Source organism: Carex rostrata, chromosome 2, assembly GCF_964058835.1.
Source record: "Carex rostrata chromosome 2, lpCarRost1.2, whole genome shotgun sequence".
NCBI classification, from domain to species: Eukaryota; Viridiplantae; Streptophyta; class Magnoliopsida; order Poales; family Cyperaceae; genus Carex; species Carex rostrata.
In genome coordinates this window covers 14763465-14785803 of record NC_135919.1, presented here as the reverse complement: position 1 = coordinate 14785803, position 22339 = coordinate 14763465, and the positions used below count along the sequence as shown (strand labels likewise).

Genomic DNA, 22339 nt, shown 5'->3' with positions numbered 1-22339 from the left:
TATAATTTTAAAATAGACTAGTTATCCATAAAACAATTTAGTTTTAATAGCATTTGATGACCAAACCATTCTACAATTGCACTAAATTTGATACTCAACATATCTAAATTTTAAAAAAATATTGTAATAATTTTTTTTGGTAGCTACTTTTTTTTTATTGTTATAGTTGTCAAATGAATATGGTTGTGTGTATATTTCCTTTTTTTTTTTTTTTAATAAAAACAGTTGTCAAATTTTAGTTGCTATGAAGAAACATGATATTTTATTCTTTGTTGTTATACTGTGATATATTGAAGTATTATTATATAAATAACAGAGATCTTAAAATATCCATGGATACATTATTAACAATTAATAATCCTAATTAAAATATAATTTAGTTTATTTCGGATAATAAATGGCCATGGTCCATAACTTAAATAATGAGAAGGCAAGGTTACATTGAAAAATTCTTCATATATAGATAAGATTCAATTTACTTTTTTGAGTGTTTTCTCTTCTCTATATCTATAATTTTCTATATCAATTTGGACCTGGATGAGCGTGTAACCTTTATATCCCTTGAGCACTTTTTAAGTGCACTAAGGTTTCATGTATATATAATTAAGGACGGATCTTTGCATGTGTGGTCAATATTATTCTTTTGCACCTGCACCGGACATTTCATTTGCCTTTAAATTAAGCCTTCGCCATTAAGCAATAAATTTGAATTTACAATTATACACGACATTAAAATTGGATACTAAGAAAGAAAAAAGATTAATCCCGCCTCTCTATCTAGGTGTGATAAATCTCGTTTGATTTTTACAACAAACATCTTAAAAAATAGCTTAAGTTAGAGTTCATGAAGTGCTCAATTAAATTTTTTTTTTAATAGCTTTAGAAAATAGTAAAAAAATCCAAAAAAAAAAAAATTGTCTCCAAACACATTTTAATATGGAGATTATGTTGAGCAGTTCAAATCGACTGTTTAGACATTAAAAACATAATAAAAATGTGAAACGACATGAGATATTTGACTCCATCATATATAGAAAAGTAAAAACCCTTTCATTAGCAGTGTTTTTGTTTTCTAAGAGTTCATGAATAATTAAGCTATCTAAATAAAATTTTAAATATTTTTTATTCAAGCATTAATTGTAATTCTGGCCAAAAATTTATTAGTTAGGCCAGAAACGTTAAATTCTGATTTATTATTTAATTCACACGTGGCAGATCAGTATGGTAGGTGCAACCTTTTAAATGGACAAAGAGGACTTTTCTTTTAGATAAACAGATTAACATGGCAAAAGGTTTTATGCCGAAAAAGAATCATCACGGACCAATCTTTTGGTACTATTTTATTGGCTAGTATATAATAGATTTTTAATGATTAATATAGGCAACTTTTTTATACAGTATACCTTCTTTTGCAGCAAGTTATTTGATCTATCTAGGCATCAGCCGACATTTTTATTAATATTTAACTTAAAATATATTTTATCACATTTATCTAGGTTTAGAAACTTTTATTAAAAATACCCAAATCGCCAATTTTAATTGGCTATTTGGGGATTTTTTTTAAGATTCTAAAATCATGTAGTTTGAGAGAGTTTTGAATTTTTGAATCATAAATTTATGGTTTTGATGACTTTTGAATCATAAATGAAACCATAATTCATTGAAAACATCGATAAAAACACAAAATACGTTATAACTACATTTTAGAAGATTTGCATATGTAATTCTTGATATATCTCTTTGAATTTTAAAAAAAAATTACCGTGTAAAGAACATATATTAAACAATCATAGATAATTTTAATGATCTTTGAATAATAAATGAAACCGTAATCCATTAAAAAAAATAAGCAATCGCATACAATAAATAATAAATGCATTTTAAAATAAATACATGGGTAATTCTTGAATAATCTCTTAAGCTTTTGAAAAACTAATATCGATCGTTGTATGTCTACTATTGATAGAAAACTTAAACTGAATTTCTAAGGCACTAAACGACATTTTTTTGAAGCACTAAATGACGTTTTCTTGAAGCATCATTTTATATAACGTACACCAATTTACAGATCAACGACTAATACTTATAGTGTACTTTTATATTCAATAGTTTTAATGAAATATTAAATAATACTAAAATTGCATGAGATCTTGTACATGCCGAAGACACAAGTCCAACAACATGTATTGAACTTTTTTTTTTTCCATTTTTTTTTAAAATAAATAAATTTAATTTGAGAATGTATTAAGATCGTCAAAATATTAGTTGTCAGCAATCCCATCTCAAATATAAAATTTCAACAAGTAGTTGTTGGTGATAGCTAGGTTGTGCTTGACATGCTCTCCATGTTACAGATCAACACACACAGCACTAATAATTAGTTAACGGTTTACTTAAAGTGGAAGGATTTCAAATGAAATATAAATCGAAACTTTGACAAACAATAAAAGCAATCAATCAAGTCGTAAAGCATGGGAATGAAATGACAAAAGGCATCGCCATCTCGTCACCTGATTGCGTTCCTGAGTCATTGGTCAATTTTTAGCAAGGGATCATGAATTTATGATGTCAAAACCGGGACCATTTTTATTTGGGACGTGATATGAGTACCCGCACTCTCATCTCTCTAATTTTATTTGTTCAATCTTATCCACATTTTTCATGATTTATAAGGAATTTTGCGAATCTAAAACCACGAACGTCTTTTACGCAATTTTATCTTTCAAATGAGATCCATGATTACATACTTTCGAGCTCGTCATCACACAAGTATTTATACCTCGTTATTTAAGTATTTATACCTAATATTTTTCACATATGACACTGCTGACATTTAAAAGTATTAATATCAAGTATTACAAGTATTTATACCTATGCACGGAAGTATTTATATCTATGTGGTCAACTATTTTTGTTAGAGAAAGGTTGACGCAGGGACGATTAGAGAAATGTGATGCGGAGATGCGGGGTCCATGATTAGGGATAAAATACTTACAAAGTATAGGTATAAATACTTGCACGATGAGGTATAAATACTTGCACAATGAGGTATAAATACTTGTGTGACGATGAATCCGAAAGTACGTCATTATGGATCTCATTTGAAAGATAAAATTGCGTAGAATACGTTCATAGTTTTAGATTCGCAAAATTTCTCATAGAACGTGAGAAATGTGGAAAATATTGAAAAAAAAAACTCACCTTAAAAACGTGTATGATTGTTCTCCCATGTAGTTTGAGTGGTCCCTCTATATAGTTATATCAAGTTAGACATGCAAGTATTAATATCTTAATTTGCAAGTATTAATTTATTATCTTCTAAGTATTTATACCCATGAATTTAATTAAACTTGGAAGATCACAGTGTTGTGAATAAATTTAATTAAACTAGTTAGTTAAGTTAGTTATGAAAAATTTAAATCTGTTTAAGAGATGGGGGTACAATGCGGGTACTGGAGTGTGGGGATTGAAATAATTATTCTTTTTATTTATCCCAGATCATTAGTTTCCTCCATATTTTGTATAATTTATTTTGCAACTTAAAACCTTCACAATCTAAATATTCAGGATCTCAGTTTGCCAACTACTAGTAATTAATACATTTTTCAAATAATTGAATTATGGAATTAGGGGGTGCATGGTAATGAGTAATGGAATTATCTTCTGCATTAGAAAAGATATGAACTTTTTCATTGCATCTTTTAAATATATTTCTAGATAATTGAACATGCGTATGTACTTGAATTTAATTTGAATATATTTTATTAAATTTAAAATACATGCTCTCTCTCTCTCTCTCTCTCTCTCTCTCCATGAATCTGTGGGGTGAGCTGTGTGTGGGTGGACTGTTGGATGGTGGAGTTCGTGTAGCGGGTCGCTAGCATGGTGCGTCAAAATATGACCGGTCTCATGTGGTTTTCAAAGTGATTCTTTCCTGTGGTGGGTCGTTCTGCATGGCGGATCAAACTTTAGGATGTGGGAGCAGAAATGAGCTTCTCCAACTTCTGACTTTATTTAAAAAAATATTGTGTCATTGTTTGTTTTTCTTCTTATTTCCTTCTTTCCTAGTTTTTCTTTTATTTTATATGTTTTTATCCCTTTTTTATTTTATTTAATTAAATATAGAAGAAAAAAGTTCGCTACTTAAAAAAATGTATGTCCAATTTGGGATATCCTAACAATTTTGCTGCCATAAATCATAAATGTCATGACATTCCTCGCTATCTATTTATATTATGGCTTGATTATTTTTTCTTTTCTTTTTAACATGAATGGTATAACGTACAACAATTTACAATTTTTCCTATTTATAGAAGCATGATTTTATACCACCATGTACTAGTTTGCGAACAACTTGGGCTGCAAACGAATCAAATTTAATTCAGTTTGAATTTGAGTTTGAACTAATTTCGAACTGAATTGGTTTGAAATTGAAGTAGGATTTTGAATTGAAAAGAAGAGTTCGAGTTTGATTCGGTGCGATTCAAACTAGTTCGATTTAGTTCATTAATAGTTCGAATTGAGACGAATCAGAGAAGAATCACCATGTTTTTTTTTTATCTTGCTTTCATAAATTGAGAGCGAGCGAGAGTGAGGGCAAGAGAGAGGAGTAGTCGTTAATGAACAGTTAGCGAATCAATTTCGAACCGAGTTAGATCCAAGTTCGAATCAATTTCAAACTATACTTGTTTGATTTGTTTCGGAATGAACTTCAATCAAACAACTTAATTGCAAACTTTTTTTCAAATCGAACTCACTCGAATCAGGAGATATGATTTTTTTTTTTTTTTTGCCAGCTCTACCATGTCTTCTTATTTAATTTGGGAATAAAATGTGATATCGTCTCCACTGAAACATCTATTAACCTACGACAACTATAATCCATTCTCTTAAAAAAAGGTCAAAATAACCAAAACCAACAATATAGTTATCACAAAACATCCCTCCAAATTTATTAAAAAAAGAAATAGCAAACATATCAGCGGTCAATATAACCTAAACATCTCTATTTTAATGTTTGTTACAAAAATCTGAATTTTTAATAAAATAATATTAATATAACCCCAACCATCTGAGTTTGATTGTACAGCTAAACATCTCTATTTTAATGTTTGTTACAAAAAGTATAATACACACTGTGATACCCTTTTAAAAGAAAATAAAACAAACATTTCATTACTTTTATGTTTTCTTTCTTTCTTTATCAGGAGTAATTTGGTTATCATTTTCTATGTTTTAAATCCAAATTAGCCCTAGTGCTTGATGAGCACACTGAATCATTAGGATGCATGCATACACATAAGATATATTCTGATTATAGATATATTCTGATTATTTCTCATTCTTTTACAATTAGATATATAATTTCACTATCTCTATCATCTCATCTGTGCAATCTTTTTACCGGGATTTGAATCCGCTGCCACTAAATCAGTTGGTAATAGAGAATTCACACCTGATAGATACCAGAACTTGCTGTTAGATATGCAATCTGGACAGCTAATTTTATTTTGAGCAAAACGGTCTTAGAAAAAACAATGTAATAGGGATCATAAACAAATTCGTCTGAAATTACACAGGTACGTATCTGATAATTAATAAAAAAAAAAATGCACGAGAAATTGTCCTTTATATTCCACTAAAAGGCATAGGTTCTGTGGATGGTAGCCGACCGTGAACTGGTGCAACCGTGCAAGCATGCTCATCTCCTCTTCGATCTTCCAAAGGTAACTATTATTCTGTTAAAAAAAAGGGTAAAAATCTAAGTACGAGACTAATAAATTCCCTCTCCTTTTAACTTATTTTTATTTATGACTGAAACCTCATTAAATTAGAAAATGGAACGTCGAGTTCGGCAGAATGGAAATGGAAGTACTAAATAAAATTTCAAATTCGTTCGCACAAATCTCAACATAAATCGAACATTTGAAGCCCGACTATAAATAAAATTTATCTAAAATTCTTAAAACAAAATTCAATTCCTAAAATATGCATACAACATTGTAGGGGTGTCAACGAGCTGGCTCGGTCTGAGCTAGATCCTAGCTCAGGTTGTTAATTCTGGACCGAGCTACAGCCGAGCGAGCTAAAACCTCTGCTTGAACTCGTGACAAGTCAGCCCGAGCTAGCTCGCGAGCTGACGAGCTGGCTCTGGCTAGATCTTGTTTTAAGAAGAATTATACAAATTTTTGGATCGAGCTGAACCGAGCTAGTCAATATAAAATACACACAAATTCGTACAAATTCATAAATTGATGCCTAGCCGAGCTAGCTCGCGAGCTGGCGAGCAAGTTAGGCCCCAGCTCAAACTCGTTAATTTTAGATCGAACTAGTGGCGAGCTGGCTCGTTAACAGCTCAGTCCAATAACGAGCGAGCGAGTCACAATCGAGCCACGAGCTACAAGCTTTTTTGCCACGCCTACAACATTGTAGTAACTCAGTGCCCGGGCCCACCTATAGTACGAAGCTACGTATCGTGTCATTTAAACCTACTGCCTGATGCTATGGCAAGTTACATTTTCAATAGAAGTCCCAATATATATATATATGTACTAATTGGACAAAAGTATTTTGTACATGTACTCAGTTTAAAATTGGTATCACTCGAATCTTAGAATCTTACTCTTATTTATATGTTATTTGTAAAATTGACATCTTTTGTATCTGATATATGGAATTTGGGAGTTTGACTCCTATATTTCTCCTAAAAAAATGAACTAGTAACGAATAATTACTGAATGAATAAATTAATAACTCATATAATAAAGAGAGGGTTCAAATGCCTCCATTTCTTGTGCCTCCACCATACCTCTATTTTTAAATTATTAATAACTTAAAATTTAAATCATAAACATCAAAATAAAACCATTAAATGTGATATATGATATTTTATCTATGTGCGCATAAAAAATTATCACATTTCGGTTTTGTTTTTATGTGAATCAATAAGTTGAAAAAACAATGTCTAAAAATTATTTACATTAGTACGTTATTACAAGCACTTGATGACAACTAAAACAAAATTGAAATGTTATAATTTTTTACACGTGCATAGCTAAAATGATATAGATCATATCCAACGGTTCTATTTTGACTTTTAAGTTTTACATTTTAAGTTATTAAAGTTCTTAAAAATGAATACATCAAAAATGAAGATATTTGAACCATCCTCAATAATAAATATATAACAAACAAACAAATATATTGCTTTAGACACATCATGTTTATAATATCATAAAATATAAAAATATATTATCAATCTCGTTATTTAAAAAAAATATAAATTACTTATTAAATAAAACTATATAAAATGTTGTACAAATCAACTTATCATAATAATAATAACAAACAACAACAACAATATATTATATGTTTTAAATCGACAAATAAAAAATTATCATATATAATTAGTATGATATATAATAAAGACGTGACGGAGACAAAAAAAAATACAAACATTTGAATCCTCTTTCAAAATATAATTAGCACGGAATAATTCTTACTCGTATTCTTCTTTGATAAATTAAAAGAATGTTTTCTGAGCCGTATTCTTATATGTTAAGCTAACAAATATATATATTTTTTTTCATGTCTCACCGAATACAATATAAATAAATAAACAAATAAATGAACTTCATTAACACCTCTAATTCTCAGTGTTCAGTAGCAACTATAAATCTTGAACATAAAATTTTCTTCTGTTCATTAATAACTCCATCTTTTGAGTAGAACTAGGGTGCTCTTAAGCTTACCAAAGTTTTGGTGAACTTAACTTTAAAACTCATCAAATCAATTTCAATGATGAATCCGAACCGTTGAAACCCGTCTACTTTACGTGTGATGCATCTACATGTGAAATTTTTAAACATTCGAATTAATTTAGTATAAAGTCAAGCGGTCAAAATGTGAATTCATTTTTGAATGTTTTTTGAATGTTTTTTGACCGCTTGACTTTATACTAAATTAATTCGAATGTTTAAAAATTTCACATGTAGATGCATCACACGTAAGGTAGGCGGGTTTTAACGGTTCAGATTCGTCATTTGAAATCGATTTGATAAGTTTTAGAGTTAAGAGCACCCTAGTTCTACTCCCATCTTTTCTCGGAATTTCTAAGGAATTGTAACTAGATCTGCAAACTTCCGTTTGGATTCCCATAACTGGATAATAACAAATGTTTGCTTTTCTCCGGTTCACTTTGTTTCCGTCCTCTTACTTATTTCTTTTTATTTATTTATGAATTCTTTTTCCCTTCTCCTTTTCTACTTTTTGACGTAGCCGCATAGCCACCTTTGTTCCTCCCATACCCAGCTTTTCCCTCCCCGGCTCCCCCCTCCTCTTTCTCTCTCTCTCTCTCTCTCACACACACACACACACACACACTACACACACCCGAGTACACTGAGAAATAAGAGAAACATCAACGGGTCTGAATTTCTCAAACGGAAATGGTCACTACCACTGCACCCTTCTTCTCCCTCCTTTCTCTTCTCTTGCTCTCCACCTCAGGTCTGCTCTCTCTCATTCTCTCTCTATTCTAGTTCAGGTTTAATAATTACGTATTGCTAATCTGATTTAAATCATTTTATTTCAGGGAGTTTTGCGGGGTTTTCCCATGATGCAGCACAAAAGACATCAACTTATCTCCAAACCAACAAAAATTTCTATCTCCAAAACTTGATATTGAGAACCACTGGTACCAGTAAAGCCACCTCCATTGTACCAACTTGTTATCTTTTCCTTTACCCATTTCAGGGTACCAAATGGGTCGAAACAAACACCTTGACAGTTCTTCCTTCACTCAATATTTCTGCCATTGTAGTGATCGGCGGCAAAAACTCTCTCGTAACATCTCTCTCTTCAGTGAAATCTATTTACACCTCTCTCAAATCCTCAGGATTCAATTTGAATGTGAAGGTCTCTATTATGTTTTCTCTCTCTTCAATTGCAAACATGGTTGAGTACAATAACAAGTATTTTGAGAAAATCACTCGATTTATAAAGAATTCAGGGTCCTTCATGCTAATTGAAACAAGCTTGGATAAAGATTTTGTTGACAAGATAGCCTCTATACCGAATTTGGATATCCCATTGGTTCTCCACTTGAAGGGTTATATTCCCCAAAGTGAAATATCCAAATTTAAGTTTCCATTGTTAAAGAAAAGAATTTTTGGTCTTCTTTCAGAGGGACAAAATTCAAATCTATTCTTCAATTCCCATCACAGAGACCTTAAAGAATATTCACTTAAATCCATAAACCATGATGCCTATGACCAGGTACCGAATCCTGCTTACACCACACCAATTACTGTTCCATCAACCAACCCTTCCCCGCCAGTAGTTACTGTTCTTCCTGAAAATCCTACAATGCCAACTGGCACCACATCTCCCTTGAACCCATACCCAACGCCCATTACTGTACCGGCCACAAACCCTGTACCAACAACGCCTGTAACAAACCCTGTAACAACCCCTGCAACAAACCCAATAACAACATACCCATATCCTTACCCGCAAACTGGTACTGGTACTGGAACCATCCCAACTCCCACGCCAATATATACACCACCAGTTACCATGCCAGGGACTGTTCCAGTTGGTACTGCACCTGTTGGCACTGTACCAGGTGGTACCAGCACGGTGCCAGCTTCTGGTCAGACATGGTGCATGGCAAGGTCAGGTATACCAGATGCGGTACTACAAACTGCACTGGATTATGCATGTGGTATCGGTGGGGCTGATTGTACTGGTCTTCAGCCAATGGGGAATTGTTATAACCCTAATTCGGTACAAGCTCATGCCTCTTATGCATTCAATAGTTATTACCAGAAGAATCCTTCTCCAACAAGTTGCGACTTCGGTGGGGCTGGGATGCTTACCAATGTAAATCCAAGTAAGATAATCCTAGACTATGGTGACTTAAAATTGTTGTACCTGTACAAGTTGGCTTCCGTACCGTGCTTTGTAGCTTTCACGGGTGCTTTTGGGGCACATTTGATTTTAGTATGCACCTCTAGGGTTGTAGATGAGAGTAAGAAGAGGAAAATCTGTTGCTTCTGGTTTGGTTCTGGTTGGAATGTAAACTAGACAGATCAAAACAGAACCCTACTCAATTAAGCCGGTATGGCCAGTATAGTTAGTAATGCAGGTACATGACCTAGTTGATAGGGTACATAATATTTTTGTAAGGTTTTGGTACATGCTTCTAGGATCATTGATTTATTTATACATTGCTTTGATTTTATCAATAATTGTATATCTCCCTCTGTAGGTGTTGGTACTTGCGTCTTCGCATCTTCAAGGTAAATATTGTTCTCTTTGTAAAATAAAAACAAACAGTAAGCTCCTTGTTATTTAATTTCAAACATGATAAGACTTTTTTCTCCTTATTTTTTTAGCTCGACCTCTGGATATACTCCTACAACACCAACTACAACTGCTCCTAGCCTCACTCCCTCTCCCATCTATGGTACTGGTACTGGTACTGGTACTGGTACTGGTACTGGTATTGGTACTGGTATTGGTCCTGGCACAAGTACTGGTACAGGAGTTAGTCCTGGATCAACAGCTTTGAACTCTGGATCTAGTTCAGTATTCGGAACCGACACCCCAACAGGCACAACAAGCAGTTCAGTTTCTCTCTCCACGAGTTGGATAATTCTACTATTTATTTTCACTTTTATTTACTTGAGAGGAAACGTATAATAGCCAGATAGCCTCATCTCACATCCAAAAGGCAAGGGAAAATCGGGATGCAAATGAGAAGAAAAATAGGGAGAATACAGTTGATCTTGCAAAAGATGGCAAGTCCAAAAATGTTCCAAGACTTTGGAATATTTTAATTTTGTGTGTCAATGATATTGTACAGGAGTGGATGTGTATATTGTATGGTAGGTCAAGTTCACAATGTAGGGAAGGTGATCATTAGGTGAGCTTAGAACCGCTTAGAAGGATTTTTGTACACTTGATGTATCTACTATTTTAGTTATGTACTTTAACAAGAAACTGAAAGGGGAAAAACTGGATATTTCCTTTCTTCAGTTGGAAAATAATAATATTTCTATTAAAGATGCTTGGCATGACTGGTTCCAAAACTGGGTTCTGAAGTCTGAACCATGTTCGTCAGAGTGTGTATCCTCTGAGATATCTCATATTTTGAGGGACTGACGTGTCTGGTGTCTATTCAGGGATAGTGCAGGGGCCAGTATTATTTGAGTATTGAGATTCGTGCAAAACATATTTGAACGGTTGAGATTTTCCAAAAAGTCATGCAAAATATGAGATATGATGCGAGTTCTGTGCGTCATGGGACTTTGAAGGTAAATAACTTGGAGTTAAAATGGATAGTTTACACTGTGATCGGAACACTACACTTGGTGGAGTTCAATTGATTTCAATTCAATGGTATTCAATAGAAATGATTTCCAATTGAAATTTGTTGATTGGAATAAAAATAAAACAGAATTGAATTCAAGTATGGTTTTTGATTGGAAAGTCTATATAATAGAAGGAAATGATTTCACTTCAATGAAAATGACACTTTTATCTTTGCTTAAGTGTTTCTTTTATCTACTAATACTCCATTCATTTTTTTCTCAATTTATTTGACATGGATCAATTACCTACTGAACTTTGACACAAAAAGGTATTTTTTTTTAATTTACACAAAATAAACGATAGAAGAAAGAAAAGAAAATATAAAATACATAAATAAATGAAACAGAAGAGAAACTATACAAAAATTCAAAACTTGGGGCAAAAGACTAATGTATATGTACTGTTCATTTTTTTTTGAAGTTCAGTGAGCTTGGAGCTCTTTTGACATTTTTGTATTAAGAAATAAAAATTCTGTACACCTCCAGGCTAACCAGTAAGCAGTAGCCCTCAAATTTAATAAATTATACACAACATCACTAAGGCACCTGGAAAGAAATTATAAAAAGAATATCCTACGCTTCCTTGTTTCTTATGCTCATAAAAGCGCCATCTATTGACGTACTTGCGCTGTGAGTACCATGTATTGATGACTGGTACCATACCAGCAGTTGGTACTGTACCTTCAATCGGTACCGGTACCGTACCAGTAAGTGTCACACCTATTTCTCCACACAGAATTGTCCAGAAATTTTTTGCATATGCCCTCTCTAGTTACTGACCCCACAGTATCTCCTCCAGAGTACCACCTCTTCCATAACATACTGTACCAGTATGATGTTGGTAGTCTTTATTGATTTGTTTCTTTATCTTTTCCTTGATGACATCTTTAAAATGATGCAACTCTTCTATGATTATTCTATAGAAGTTCTCATGTAGCTAATTGTGATTGTATTCAAAACCAGAGCAGTATGACTTGCCAGAAATTGCATCAACTTGATACCTTTTGTATTGATCACTTCAATAATTTTGAATTGAGTTCACTTCCATCGTTATAATTTTGAATTGAGTTCACTTCCATCCTGCAAAATCAACTATAACAATACTTTAAAAAACAATTCAGAACTTAGTAAGAATTAAGCAAGTTCTTTATCTGATACAACATTTTAACATCACACATATACTATAATTAAAAACAAACATAGAATTGGTCCTGAGTATTCCCTTCATCCTCTCTTTCTATTTCTCTCATGCCCAAATCTTGACTTAGAAGAAAAAATAAATTACCGGAAGGAAAAAACTTAAAAGAAAAAATAGAGCTACATGATAACTTAGAAATTAAATAAAGTACCCAAATTAAAAGTTTAAACTGCTAGCTGCTCTCATATTCTAAACTGTAAATTAAGAAGAGTTGAGGGGCTCCTTTGCAAACTTAATTTTCCTTTCTGACAGCTTTCTTCCCCATTTACCAGTAATAGATTGCTGAAACACTATTTTCATCTTTCTCTGCATCGCAGAGGCTAGGCAACGAGACTTTGAAACTACAAGATAGTACAATTTTTAATAAAATCTCACCCCAAATTGCTGAATCTTTCTTCAATAGAAGCTTGTCTCTTGGATATGGCTAATCAATTGAAATCAATGAATCGCTGGAACTTGACTCCTCTTCACTTTGTAGAGTTGCAGAGACTAGTTGGATTGGGAGCGGAATATAAAGAGGAAGAAGAAGGGTATCGCTGGAAATAAAATAACGTCAAAATTTTGGCAAATGAACTCTCGCCGAATCTCTTGGTTTTTCACGGGAAAATTTTTGGCGGAAAATTTCTCTCCAATTCGCGTCAAAAGAAATCGTTTCTCGTCAGCGCCAGTGTTCCGATCTGAGAATTTCGAAATACGTCAATTCTATTTCTCATTTAACGAGAAAATGTTGGTTCCGATCAGTGTTAGTGTGTGCGCGCAGGCTCGTGTTTTTTTTCTTTTATGTCTGTTTAATGTTTATACTCCAGCGCTTGGTAGCCACTACCTAGCCTCTCAAAAATAAAAATAAAAATTGTTTATACTCCAGAGCCATTGCTCTCACAAGATCTGCAGAAGTGCAGATACTTCTAGGCGTAGTCCGTTTGATCTCTCTTAGCTCGAATTCTCATCCTCTAAATGTCTCAAACTTTCCGTTGATCGGTGAAAAATCCAGATCGCTCAAATTCTTTCTGCACGAATCTTAAATCACAATAATACTATCACCGTGCAATCCGAAATTCCGAATAGGCACAGAAAAATATTTGGCCCAACTTTATATAAACTGAAAATTTGAGATATCGAGGAACGAGGATGCATACTCACTCTGCTCTCCGTCAATACTTCTCCCGTTGTTAGAAATTTAATGTCTTATGCGTCCGACCAGAAATTGATTTGCTGTTATACAAAAGTCTCATCTTTTTCATTGCAGAAATTTATTGCCTTCTATAGAAAATAAACCAAGTAGACGTCACAAGCCACTATAACTTGGTCGCACTAGCATCTACTGAATATGCTTGCTTTTTGTAGCCAACAATTGATGAATACCGCTCAAGACTATGCAACAACATTACAAAACTTAAAAGCGGATCATCTAAAATAAACTAAGACATCAGGCACCAAACTTGGCTGCATAAACTATATAAGCAATCCTCTAAATATGAATTATCAGTTTCAAACGTCATCTAAGAAATACCAAGCAGATCTCACCAGCTACTAAACTTTGTATATAATAGCACCAGCATTCTATACTGTTTCTCTCCAGTTTATTTCCTTTACCATTGGCCATGTTACGTTTACCTTTTCTTTCGTTTGTTATACTTCTGGAAACTAGAGATGAAAGATCAGAACTGACACCTAATCATTTTAAACCAGATTTGACCTTAGGCACCTCATACAAAAGTTGAACAATATCTATAAACTACAAAGATTACAAAATTATGAAAAATTGATTTCAGACAAATAATAAAATTGCTTACACGGGAAAGCTCCATCACAACAAAACTGCTGACCCAGGAAAGAGACAAACCCCTTTGTTAAAATGACTTATATAAGATAATATTGCCCTGCAAATATACATTTAAGCCTTAGGATACCTTTCTTGAGAGGTTCTTCATACCCGACCCAAGACACTTGAGCAAGACGGTGCCAGAATTCGGATCAGGTTTAATATCAAATTTCACACCAAGAAAATCTCTGATATTTCTTAGAGTTTCTATGCCATATGGTGTGAGCTTTCCTACGCGCACCTTCGATATGTCAGGTGGACACAGAGCGCACAAAATAAATAATAAACCCTGTTTAAATGAAAACAGAGGTCAAATTAACAATTTTTGGAATATATTATAAATTTAAAAAAAAAAATCACAGTTAACCAGAAAGAGCATCAATGAATAGTTGAACACCTCAACAATAAAAGGAACTACTATTTGCCCCAAAAGGAAAAAAGAAAATCCATAGTTGAACGCCTTTATATGTGAAGTACCCAAAATATACTTATTTTCCATCTGTGTAGAGAGAAATATAGGAGAAAAAATGGGTATCTTAAAATCTTGCGAGTTCAGAGAGGGTGAAATTTAACTTGTAACTTTTGCACTATCCAAGTATCACCTAATGATGTTTAAAACAATAAGCCAGCTTGGCTTGATTGAACTTGGGCATAGCTCGTTTGCAACAGTGCAACCACCAGTTTCATGTAAAGTTTCTCAAAATGTAGGCTGCATTACAGCATCCATTAGAACACAAACAAAAGGTAAAGCCATTCACAGCCTAAATTTTTGGTATTATGCCAGTACTGCTTGGCACCACTTCACAGCCTTTGGTTTTCTCATACAGTGAAAAAAATAATAAAAATAATAACTGTTGCTGCATACAGTACCAGTAAAGTATGGTACAGGCACATATCAACCAGAGAACTGACCTGATGGGTTGAGTCAACCACTCCTCCCTGTTCTATTTCTTCAAGCAACATTGAGGCAGCTTGTACACCAAGCTCTTCTGGGGGTATCAAATTGGGCTTTTCATCCATTTCTTCTTCCATTTCATCAGTTTTTCGGTCACTAAGAGCCATATCAGCTGATATTAGACAACCTGTGGTTGTTTCGGCCACTAGAGATATGCCGTAACCCGGTGAACTGGCAAAATAAAAACAAATGTAGAGAAAATTTATCTGTTTGTAAGGCCATTTTTGTAAGCTGCCTATATTAGTTCAGATATTACTTCTATTAAAGCGGAATGTTTACTACCAAGCAAAGTTCATTGATGCAATTCCATTTTTTCTTTGCTGGGAGCTTGACTGGTTGGTATTAATTAATGAAACCTGTTTGACAAAACTAGCATCTTTTTTTCTCAAATTTTTGAGATGAAATATTTAAAAACTTTGGGCCAATCCTTCTGGTCTTGCTAGATCACAATATTGATGCTGGTACTAACAGGTTATACCTCTCTGTTCTAATTATTTAGGAGAAAATAACTATTATAAATGTCAGGGCAATAGAACTTGGTTTAAGAGCAAATTAATAATCAATATTTACCTCCCACCAGTGGCATTTGTTCTAACGTCACTGAAAATATGCACATCTGGTATGAAACTATTAAAAATCCCACGGGCAGCGTAAATCATGCTGTTCACAGTTTGGGGAGAAACCTTAGTTGAGAAAGCAATTCCTCTGATCCTCTTTACCATTCCCTCATCTATCCAATGAGCCGCCTGAACATGAAATTCCAAAATTAATAAACAGACAAAAACATAACAAAGATCTTGTTGTAATCCTTCGTGGTACATATACACAACATTCTAGCCCTATAAAACAGATGTGTACAAAACCAAAGAAAAGAACATTGGTCTTGCCAAAACCCAGACAACATTACCCACATTCCCCACCAACAACAAACAACCCAGGAGAAAAAAACTCAAGTTCGAGATCAACTACAAACCATTATATGGGGGCAGCAGCAATGAATTACCAGAATGACCCATTATGGAAAGAAACTATAACCGGAGACAACTACAAGGTAAGACAGAGGAAAAACAATGCAATGAAGACTCACCAACAAATTACTAGGGACGATCGGGATTTGAAGAAGAACATCACCACCTCCTAGAGGTGGAGCTCCTCGCCGCTCTATTTTCAAATCGAGACCATCACCTATGGGGACGCCAAATCGCTTTAGCAGGTGCAGTGTAGTTGTTCTGAAGGTATCAACTGATGGGTCTTTTGAGTCATTCGTGATCCCTGCACAAAATTACGTTCAAAGAAAAGATGGTGTAATAGATGAAATATCAAAGCAGTGTGAAAGATGAAAGCATGGTAATTTGTGAAATGTGTGTATATCATAAACCTGGTAACAAATTGAGTTCTTGTAAGGAATTACACTTTAAGGGTAAACCCTTATAGGTTTACTCTTTACTTCTAAATTATGTAGAAAAACATAGCACGTGATAATAAACATGTAAGAAAACTGAAAAAAAAAAAAATAGATAACTAGTTTTACAAAATGCCAATAGAGCAGACAAAGGTACACTCTTATTGTTTACACTTTACACTGGCAATTACTAACATGAACTGATCAACAATGATAATATATGCACCATCTAAAAGATAGACTAACAAACCTTTGAGCCTAATGGTGAGAGGTTTCTTTCCAAACAGACCAAGAATAATCAAAGGCTCAATGAAATAACCAATGGATCTGCTGAGGCCACAGTCATGCACATGCCTTTTGCCACCCATCAGTACTCCTGGTTTGTACCTCAGTTTCGTCCCTGAACAGAAATAATTATAAACATAAGAGAGAAATTGAGACTTGCATATCATTTGAGGTCAAACATAGAAGTAAAATATGCTCTAAATGTTTGCACATAGCACCCTACATATCTGACGTGCATCATACAGTAAACATCTTCGAGTAATTTGCAAATATCACTGCTATGTTAGTGCAAGGAAAAAAATGTTTGCCATATATTGACAACAGAAGTTAAGCCAATTTCAGATGCAGCTATTGCCTTCTATAAAATCTCATTACTTAGCCCATGAGCCAAAGATTTCAGTGAGGTAGTTGGCCGAATTCACGGATAACTGATGTCTATCCTCTTTATGAAAACCGTGTGTTTAATAGCATACATTAACCTAGAAATGTCTGGTTTTAGTTGCAAATGAAGTAAAATGGATGATGAAATCAACAAAAATAGGATACATCCCAAACGATGGTTTTATAATAAGGCACAAACCAGTCTCGTTGATTTCAACGAGGCAATCGTCGGAGATGGATTCGAGGAGGCGGAGAAGAGAGACCTCATACGACCTGAGCCCCGGAGAGGACTCCTCCGAACGTATGTCTTCTACCACCACCGGCGTCCCCGCCAGCGTCGCTAGAACTAAACGCTGTCTTAAGTGCCTACTCCCCTTCAGCCTCTTGTACGCCACTTTCCCCATCTCTCTTCTCCGTCGAATCGATGCTGAACCAAAACCCTAGCTGTGGTGATTTCCCTCTCTGATCTTGTCTAAACCCTACTGTTTTTATTTTTTGAAATTTTGACAGCCAAATTTTAACAGTCACTATCAAATATAATTTTTATTAATTAAATATAAATTATATCTATTGTATTACATTCAGAACATTATTAATATCAAACTACATTTATATTTAAACAATAATATCGACATCAAACATCACAAATAACTGAAAACAAAATAAACAAGAGGGAATTTCATGTATACCCCTCAAAAACTTTAAAATTACGTATTCCCCCCTCTAAATTCTATAATAACATATTTACCCTTCTAAATTCTAATAACTAAAAAATTTACTCAATTAATCGATAACTAAAATTAATTAGATTTGATATTCTATAAATTACAATTAATTGCCTAATCTCTAATCTCTTCCTTGACCGTTTCCGTGGACACAAAGACAGTCATGGCGGATGACCTTCTTTGATCCCCTAGCGATCATTGCTCCTTTATCTCTATTCTAAAATGAAATCCTAACCCAAAAAGCATTACCGCTTCCACCTTCCTTTCCTCCCTTTTCTTGCTCTCTCCTTCCTCTTCTGCCATATTGTATCCACACATGAGGCACGATCCATGCATATGTAACCACTTCTCTGTGCACTCCCCATGGTACGTGTGCCCACATAGCATCTCCTTCACTGCCACATGTTCTTTCTCCAAGCAAACCACATGGCATCTCCTTCACTACCACCTCTTTTTTTCCCAAGCAAACCACACACTCTGCTTCTTCTTTGTTAACAATTTTTTAGTGCTTCAATAGACGTCAATCTTATTTTGGCTGAGAGGATTCTCCGAGGAACACAAGGACAGATTTCGTGCTAATTTGTCTTCTATGCAATCTTATTTTGAGTATGGCCACAGTTGTAGTAGCAGCAATGGAGCAGGTGTTGTCAATCTGATATGGGAGATGATATACCAGAATTGCCGATGATTAGACAAGTTCTTGCTGTTGAGAAGAGGAAGACCGGGAAGAGGCTGAACCTTGGGCTCATGTTCTCTTGCTCAGCCATAGATCGGATGCTGTGATTCGAAAGAGAAAATTGAGAAGAAAAAATTGTTTGGTTTGATTGTTGGAAAAAAAAAATTCCTTTTTATTTGGGAGTTTGATATGTAAAATGAACAACAAAAGAAAATGGATTTATAAGTGGGGAGTAGGTAATGGAACTCTCTGAAAGAATTGAGAAGCTCCATAATTTGTCACACCAGTAATTAGCTGTTAGTTTCCGTGCTCTAATGTTCAAACCCAATTAGCAAGAAAGAATCACATTTGCACAAGCGAGATCGTATGGGAGAGAGAGAGAGAGAGAGAGAGAGAGAGAGATTATCCATCATGGCCTCTGTTTATGTCTACGGAAACGTTTCAGAAGGGAGAAGAGAAGAGATTAGATAATTAATTGTAATTTACAGAATATCAAACCTAATTAATTCCAGTTATAGGTTAATTGGGTAAAATTGTGAGTTATTAGAATTTAGAAGGGTAAATATGTTATTATGGAATTTAGAGGGGGAAATACGTAATTTTGAAGTTTTTGAGGGGTATACATGAAATTCCCCCAATAAACAAATCCTAAACCCTACTGTTTTTCTTTCTTTTTTTTGAGGGAAAACCTGTACTTGGATTTGATATTGATTTCAACAGCGAGTGCTGGTTTGGACTCTAATGTTCCTAAGAGATGACTATCTCGGTCCGGTTGATTTAGTTCCTGGTTCGGTTTGATTCAGTGCTTTTTCGGCTGCACATTCCTCTGAGCAGGTGACTGTCTCGATGTGGTTGATTTCGTTCTCGCTCCGGTTTGATTCAGTACCTTCTTAGTTGTGATTCGGTATAGTATGCCAGAAGAAACAAGGCAAATAGACGCACAGATGAAACAATCACAAGGCTTCTAGAACTTTCAATCAAGCAAGGATTATCAAATTTGTATCCATAGGATGCACATATCTCTGTGTGTTTTTTATTTGTTTTATAGCTAAATGTTTTCAAAGACACTCGTTGTCTACTATTATGTAACAGCTGTTTGTAACTTTCTGAATCTGTATGTATTCTAGAGACCTCTATCATCTTTTCTTTGAATATATGCTGGTACACAAGGCAAGTTTGGAATTGTATGGGAGGTCTAGTTCAGAATACTTGTGATGCCTCTTGGAGATTTTACAAACTGATAACGCATGAGGAGAAGAGAGTATGGGCCACAAGATTCACGGGTGTTCTTTGGGATATTTGGAAGCAAACAAATGAGTTCATTTTCAAGAAGAAGAGGTTACCTCCCAAGAATTTAGCATTGCTGATCAAGGAGGAAAATGAGTTATGGTTGAGATGTGCTATAAGATGGAGGGTTACAATAAGCAATTGATGTACATTTGTAAGGGGTAGCAGCCTTTTATTTTGTTGTTATTTAGTTGTTAGGATTTTGTTGTACTAATTACATCTATTTTTCAAACTTGGTAGCTTCTACCAAGCATTTCAAAAAAATAAAATAAAATAAGTGTGTCATCTTTTATGAGGCCGACAGTAGAGGCGTCGAGTCAATATACTTAAAAAAGCTACTAACAGTCTCCGAACACTAATTTTAGATAATGTCCGAATGTAATTGAAAAATTGAAATTTTAAAGTGTGTCATCTTATATGAGGCCGACGGTGGAGACGTCGAGTCAATATTTTTAAGGAACTACTAACAGCCTCCGGACACTAATTTTTAGATAATGTCCGGATATAATTGAAAAGTATCTGTAAACCTCTTCTAATATTTTTGTAAACTTCATTATTCAATCTTGTAAAACAATTCAATGAATTCTGCAAAAACTAGCGACTTTTTATTATAGTGTGCTCCCCAATAAATCTCCAGTGTAACTGCTTTGATCAGGATCACTTATAATACTTTGACAAGGACCACTTGTAAAAAATTTCTAACGACTTTTCAAACTTAAAAAATGTTTGTAAACCTCTTCTACTAATTATGTAAACTTTAATACTCGACTCTATAAACTAATATAATGAATTATGCAAAACTAGTGATTTCATTATAGTGTGGTCCACAATAAACCCCATTCTAACTGCTTTGATCATGACCACTTGGACCACCTGTAGTACTTTGACAAGGACTAATGAGACTATTGGTAGAAGTTCTCTAACGACTTTTCAAAACTAACAACTAATCCGAGACCACCTTAAACTCCGTAAATTATTTGTTGAATACTCTAAATTGTTTCTTTGAATCCCGTAAACATAACTATGTAAACCGTTTTTTCTAAAAACACATTAGAAGTGGTCCAAGCCATTGGGGAGATTTTTCGGGGATTATAGTCTAGGGATATTATCTTTTCTTTATTTTCAATAGGACTAATTTTGTAGAAGTCATCCAATTTTGTTATTATTTTAAATATTAAGTATATTTTAATAATTTTTAATGAAAAAAAATACAATAATAGAAGCTTGTTGTGGATTTTTTTTAATAATACATATTTTTAATATATTTTGAATCTTAAATCAATTTTTATATATAATTTTTATAGAAAAAGTATAGAAATGGAAATATATATTTGAAAAAAAAAATTGAGCTAGGAGAGCAACTGCCATCGAACGCTGGATTTGTAAATTTGTTGGGACCGGCGCAAGAAATACGTGATGCCTTTGGAGTTTGGAGACAATTTGTCTAATTCCTCTTGTAGAAAGGCCCGATTTTTTTAAAAATACACATTAAAAAATTAATTTAATAAAAATAACCAGATTTGAACTGAAATTTTAAAAATACCCAAACCGCGGATTTTTTCCGCGACCCAGAATTTTTATTCCGGGCCGCGGAAAAAATTCGCGCTCCGAAAAAAATATATATATATATTTTTTTTAATTTTTTATTCCGGGGGCGGATATTTTCCGCGGCCGGGATTTTTTTTTTTTTTTTTTTAGAGTTCGGAGAAAGAAAATATTGTTTTTTAGGCCCAACTTTGCACCTCTGTTTAACATATCAAAACACCTTCAAAAATCATGAAAATTTATTCACATGCATTCTTGACTTCATAGAATAAGACTGTAAAGTTTCATACAAAATCTCAAAACAGATCGTGAGATATCGGTTCTCAAAAATTGCTCGAACTGCTGAAGGAGTGCTTATGAGCCCAAATTTGCACCTCTGATTAACATATCAAAACACCTTCAAAAATCATAAAAATTTACCGACATGCATTCTTAACTTCATAAAACAAGACTGTGAAGTTTCATACAAAATCTCAAAACAGATCGTGAGATATCGGCTCTCAAAAATTGCCCGAACTGCTGAAGGAGTGCTTCTGAGCCCAACTTTGCACCTCTGGTTAACATATCAAAAAACCTTCACAAATCATGAAAATTTACCGACATGCATTCTTGACTTCATAGAATAAGACTGTGAAATTTCATACAAAATCTCAAAAACAATCGTGAGATATCGGCTCTCAAAAATTGC

At 33.9% G+C, this 22339-nt stretch overlaps 2 protein-coding genes across 4 annotated transcripts; one reads left to right on the top strand and one right to left on the bottom strand.

Annotated features, from left to right (window-relative positions):
* The first annotated feature begins 8297 nt into the window (after nucleotides 1-8297).
* On the top strand, nucleotides 8298-11076 carry LOC144544218 (uncharacterized). 3 transcript variants are annotated; one of them, XM_078292662.1, is made up of 5 exons: nucleotides 8298-8508; nucleotides 8594-9892; nucleotides 10271-10301; nucleotides 10398-10510; nucleotides 10547-11076. In XM_078292662.1, exons 1-5 carry the CDS (start codon nucleotides 8448-8450, stop codon nucleotides 10702-10704), a joined length of 1662 nt encoding a protein of 553 aa, XP_078148788.1. In that variant the 5' UTR covers nucleotides 8298-8447; the 3' UTR covers nucleotides 10705-11076. The 3 variants fall into 3 exon arrangements, with proteins under 3 accessions (XP_078148788.1, XP_078148780.1, XP_078148771.1); XM_078292654.1 differs by having other exon boundaries at nucleotides 10398-10516; XM_078292645.1 differs by having other exon boundaries at nucleotides 10398-11076.
* A 3206-nt stretch (nucleotides 11077-14282) lies between these two features.
* LOC144544214 (putative RNA 3'-terminal phosphate cyclase-like protein) lies at nucleotides 14283-17906 on the bottom strand. The gene is made up of 6 exons (XM_078292635.1): nucleotides 17618-17906; nucleotides 17003-17152; nucleotides 16438-16622; nucleotides 15921-16096; nucleotides 15308-15521; nucleotides 14283-14684 (listed from the first exon to the last, which is right to left on the bottom strand). Exons 1-6 carry the CDS (start codon nucleotides 17820-17822, stop codon nucleotides 14475-14477), a joined length of 1140 nt encoding a protein of 379 aa, XP_078148761.1. The 5' UTR covers nucleotides 17823-17906; the 3' UTR covers nucleotides 14283-14474.
* Nucleotides 17907-22339: the final 4433 nt, after the last annotated feature.

Bases quoted from the DNA above. Each gene is read 5' to 3' on its own strand.
- LOC144544218 (XM_078292645.1), top strand. From the start codon at position 8,448: ATGGTCACTACCACTGCACCCTTCTTCTCCCTCCTTTCTCTTCTCTTG. The intron at 8,509-8,593 runs GTCTGCTCTCTC...ATTTTATTTCAG, and splicing joins TCTCTTGCTCTCCACCTCAG to GGAGTTTTGCGGGGTTTTCC. The intron at 10,302-10,397 runs GTAAATATTGTT...TTATTTTTTTAG, and splicing joins TGCGTCTTCGCATCTTCAAG to CTCGACCTCTGGATATACTC.
- LOC144544214 (XM_078292635.1), bottom strand. From the start codon at position 17,822: ATGGGGAAAGTGGCGTACAAGAGGCTGAAGGGGAGTAGGCACTTAAGA. The intron at 15,522-15,920 runs GTAAATATTGAT...TTATTTTGCCAG, and splicing joins ACAAATGCCACTGGTGGGAG to TTCACCGGGTTACGGCATAT. The intron at 14,685-15,307 runs GTCAGTTCTCTG...TCATTTAAACAG, and splicing joins TGGTTGACTCAACCCATCAG to GGTTTATTATTTATTTTGTG.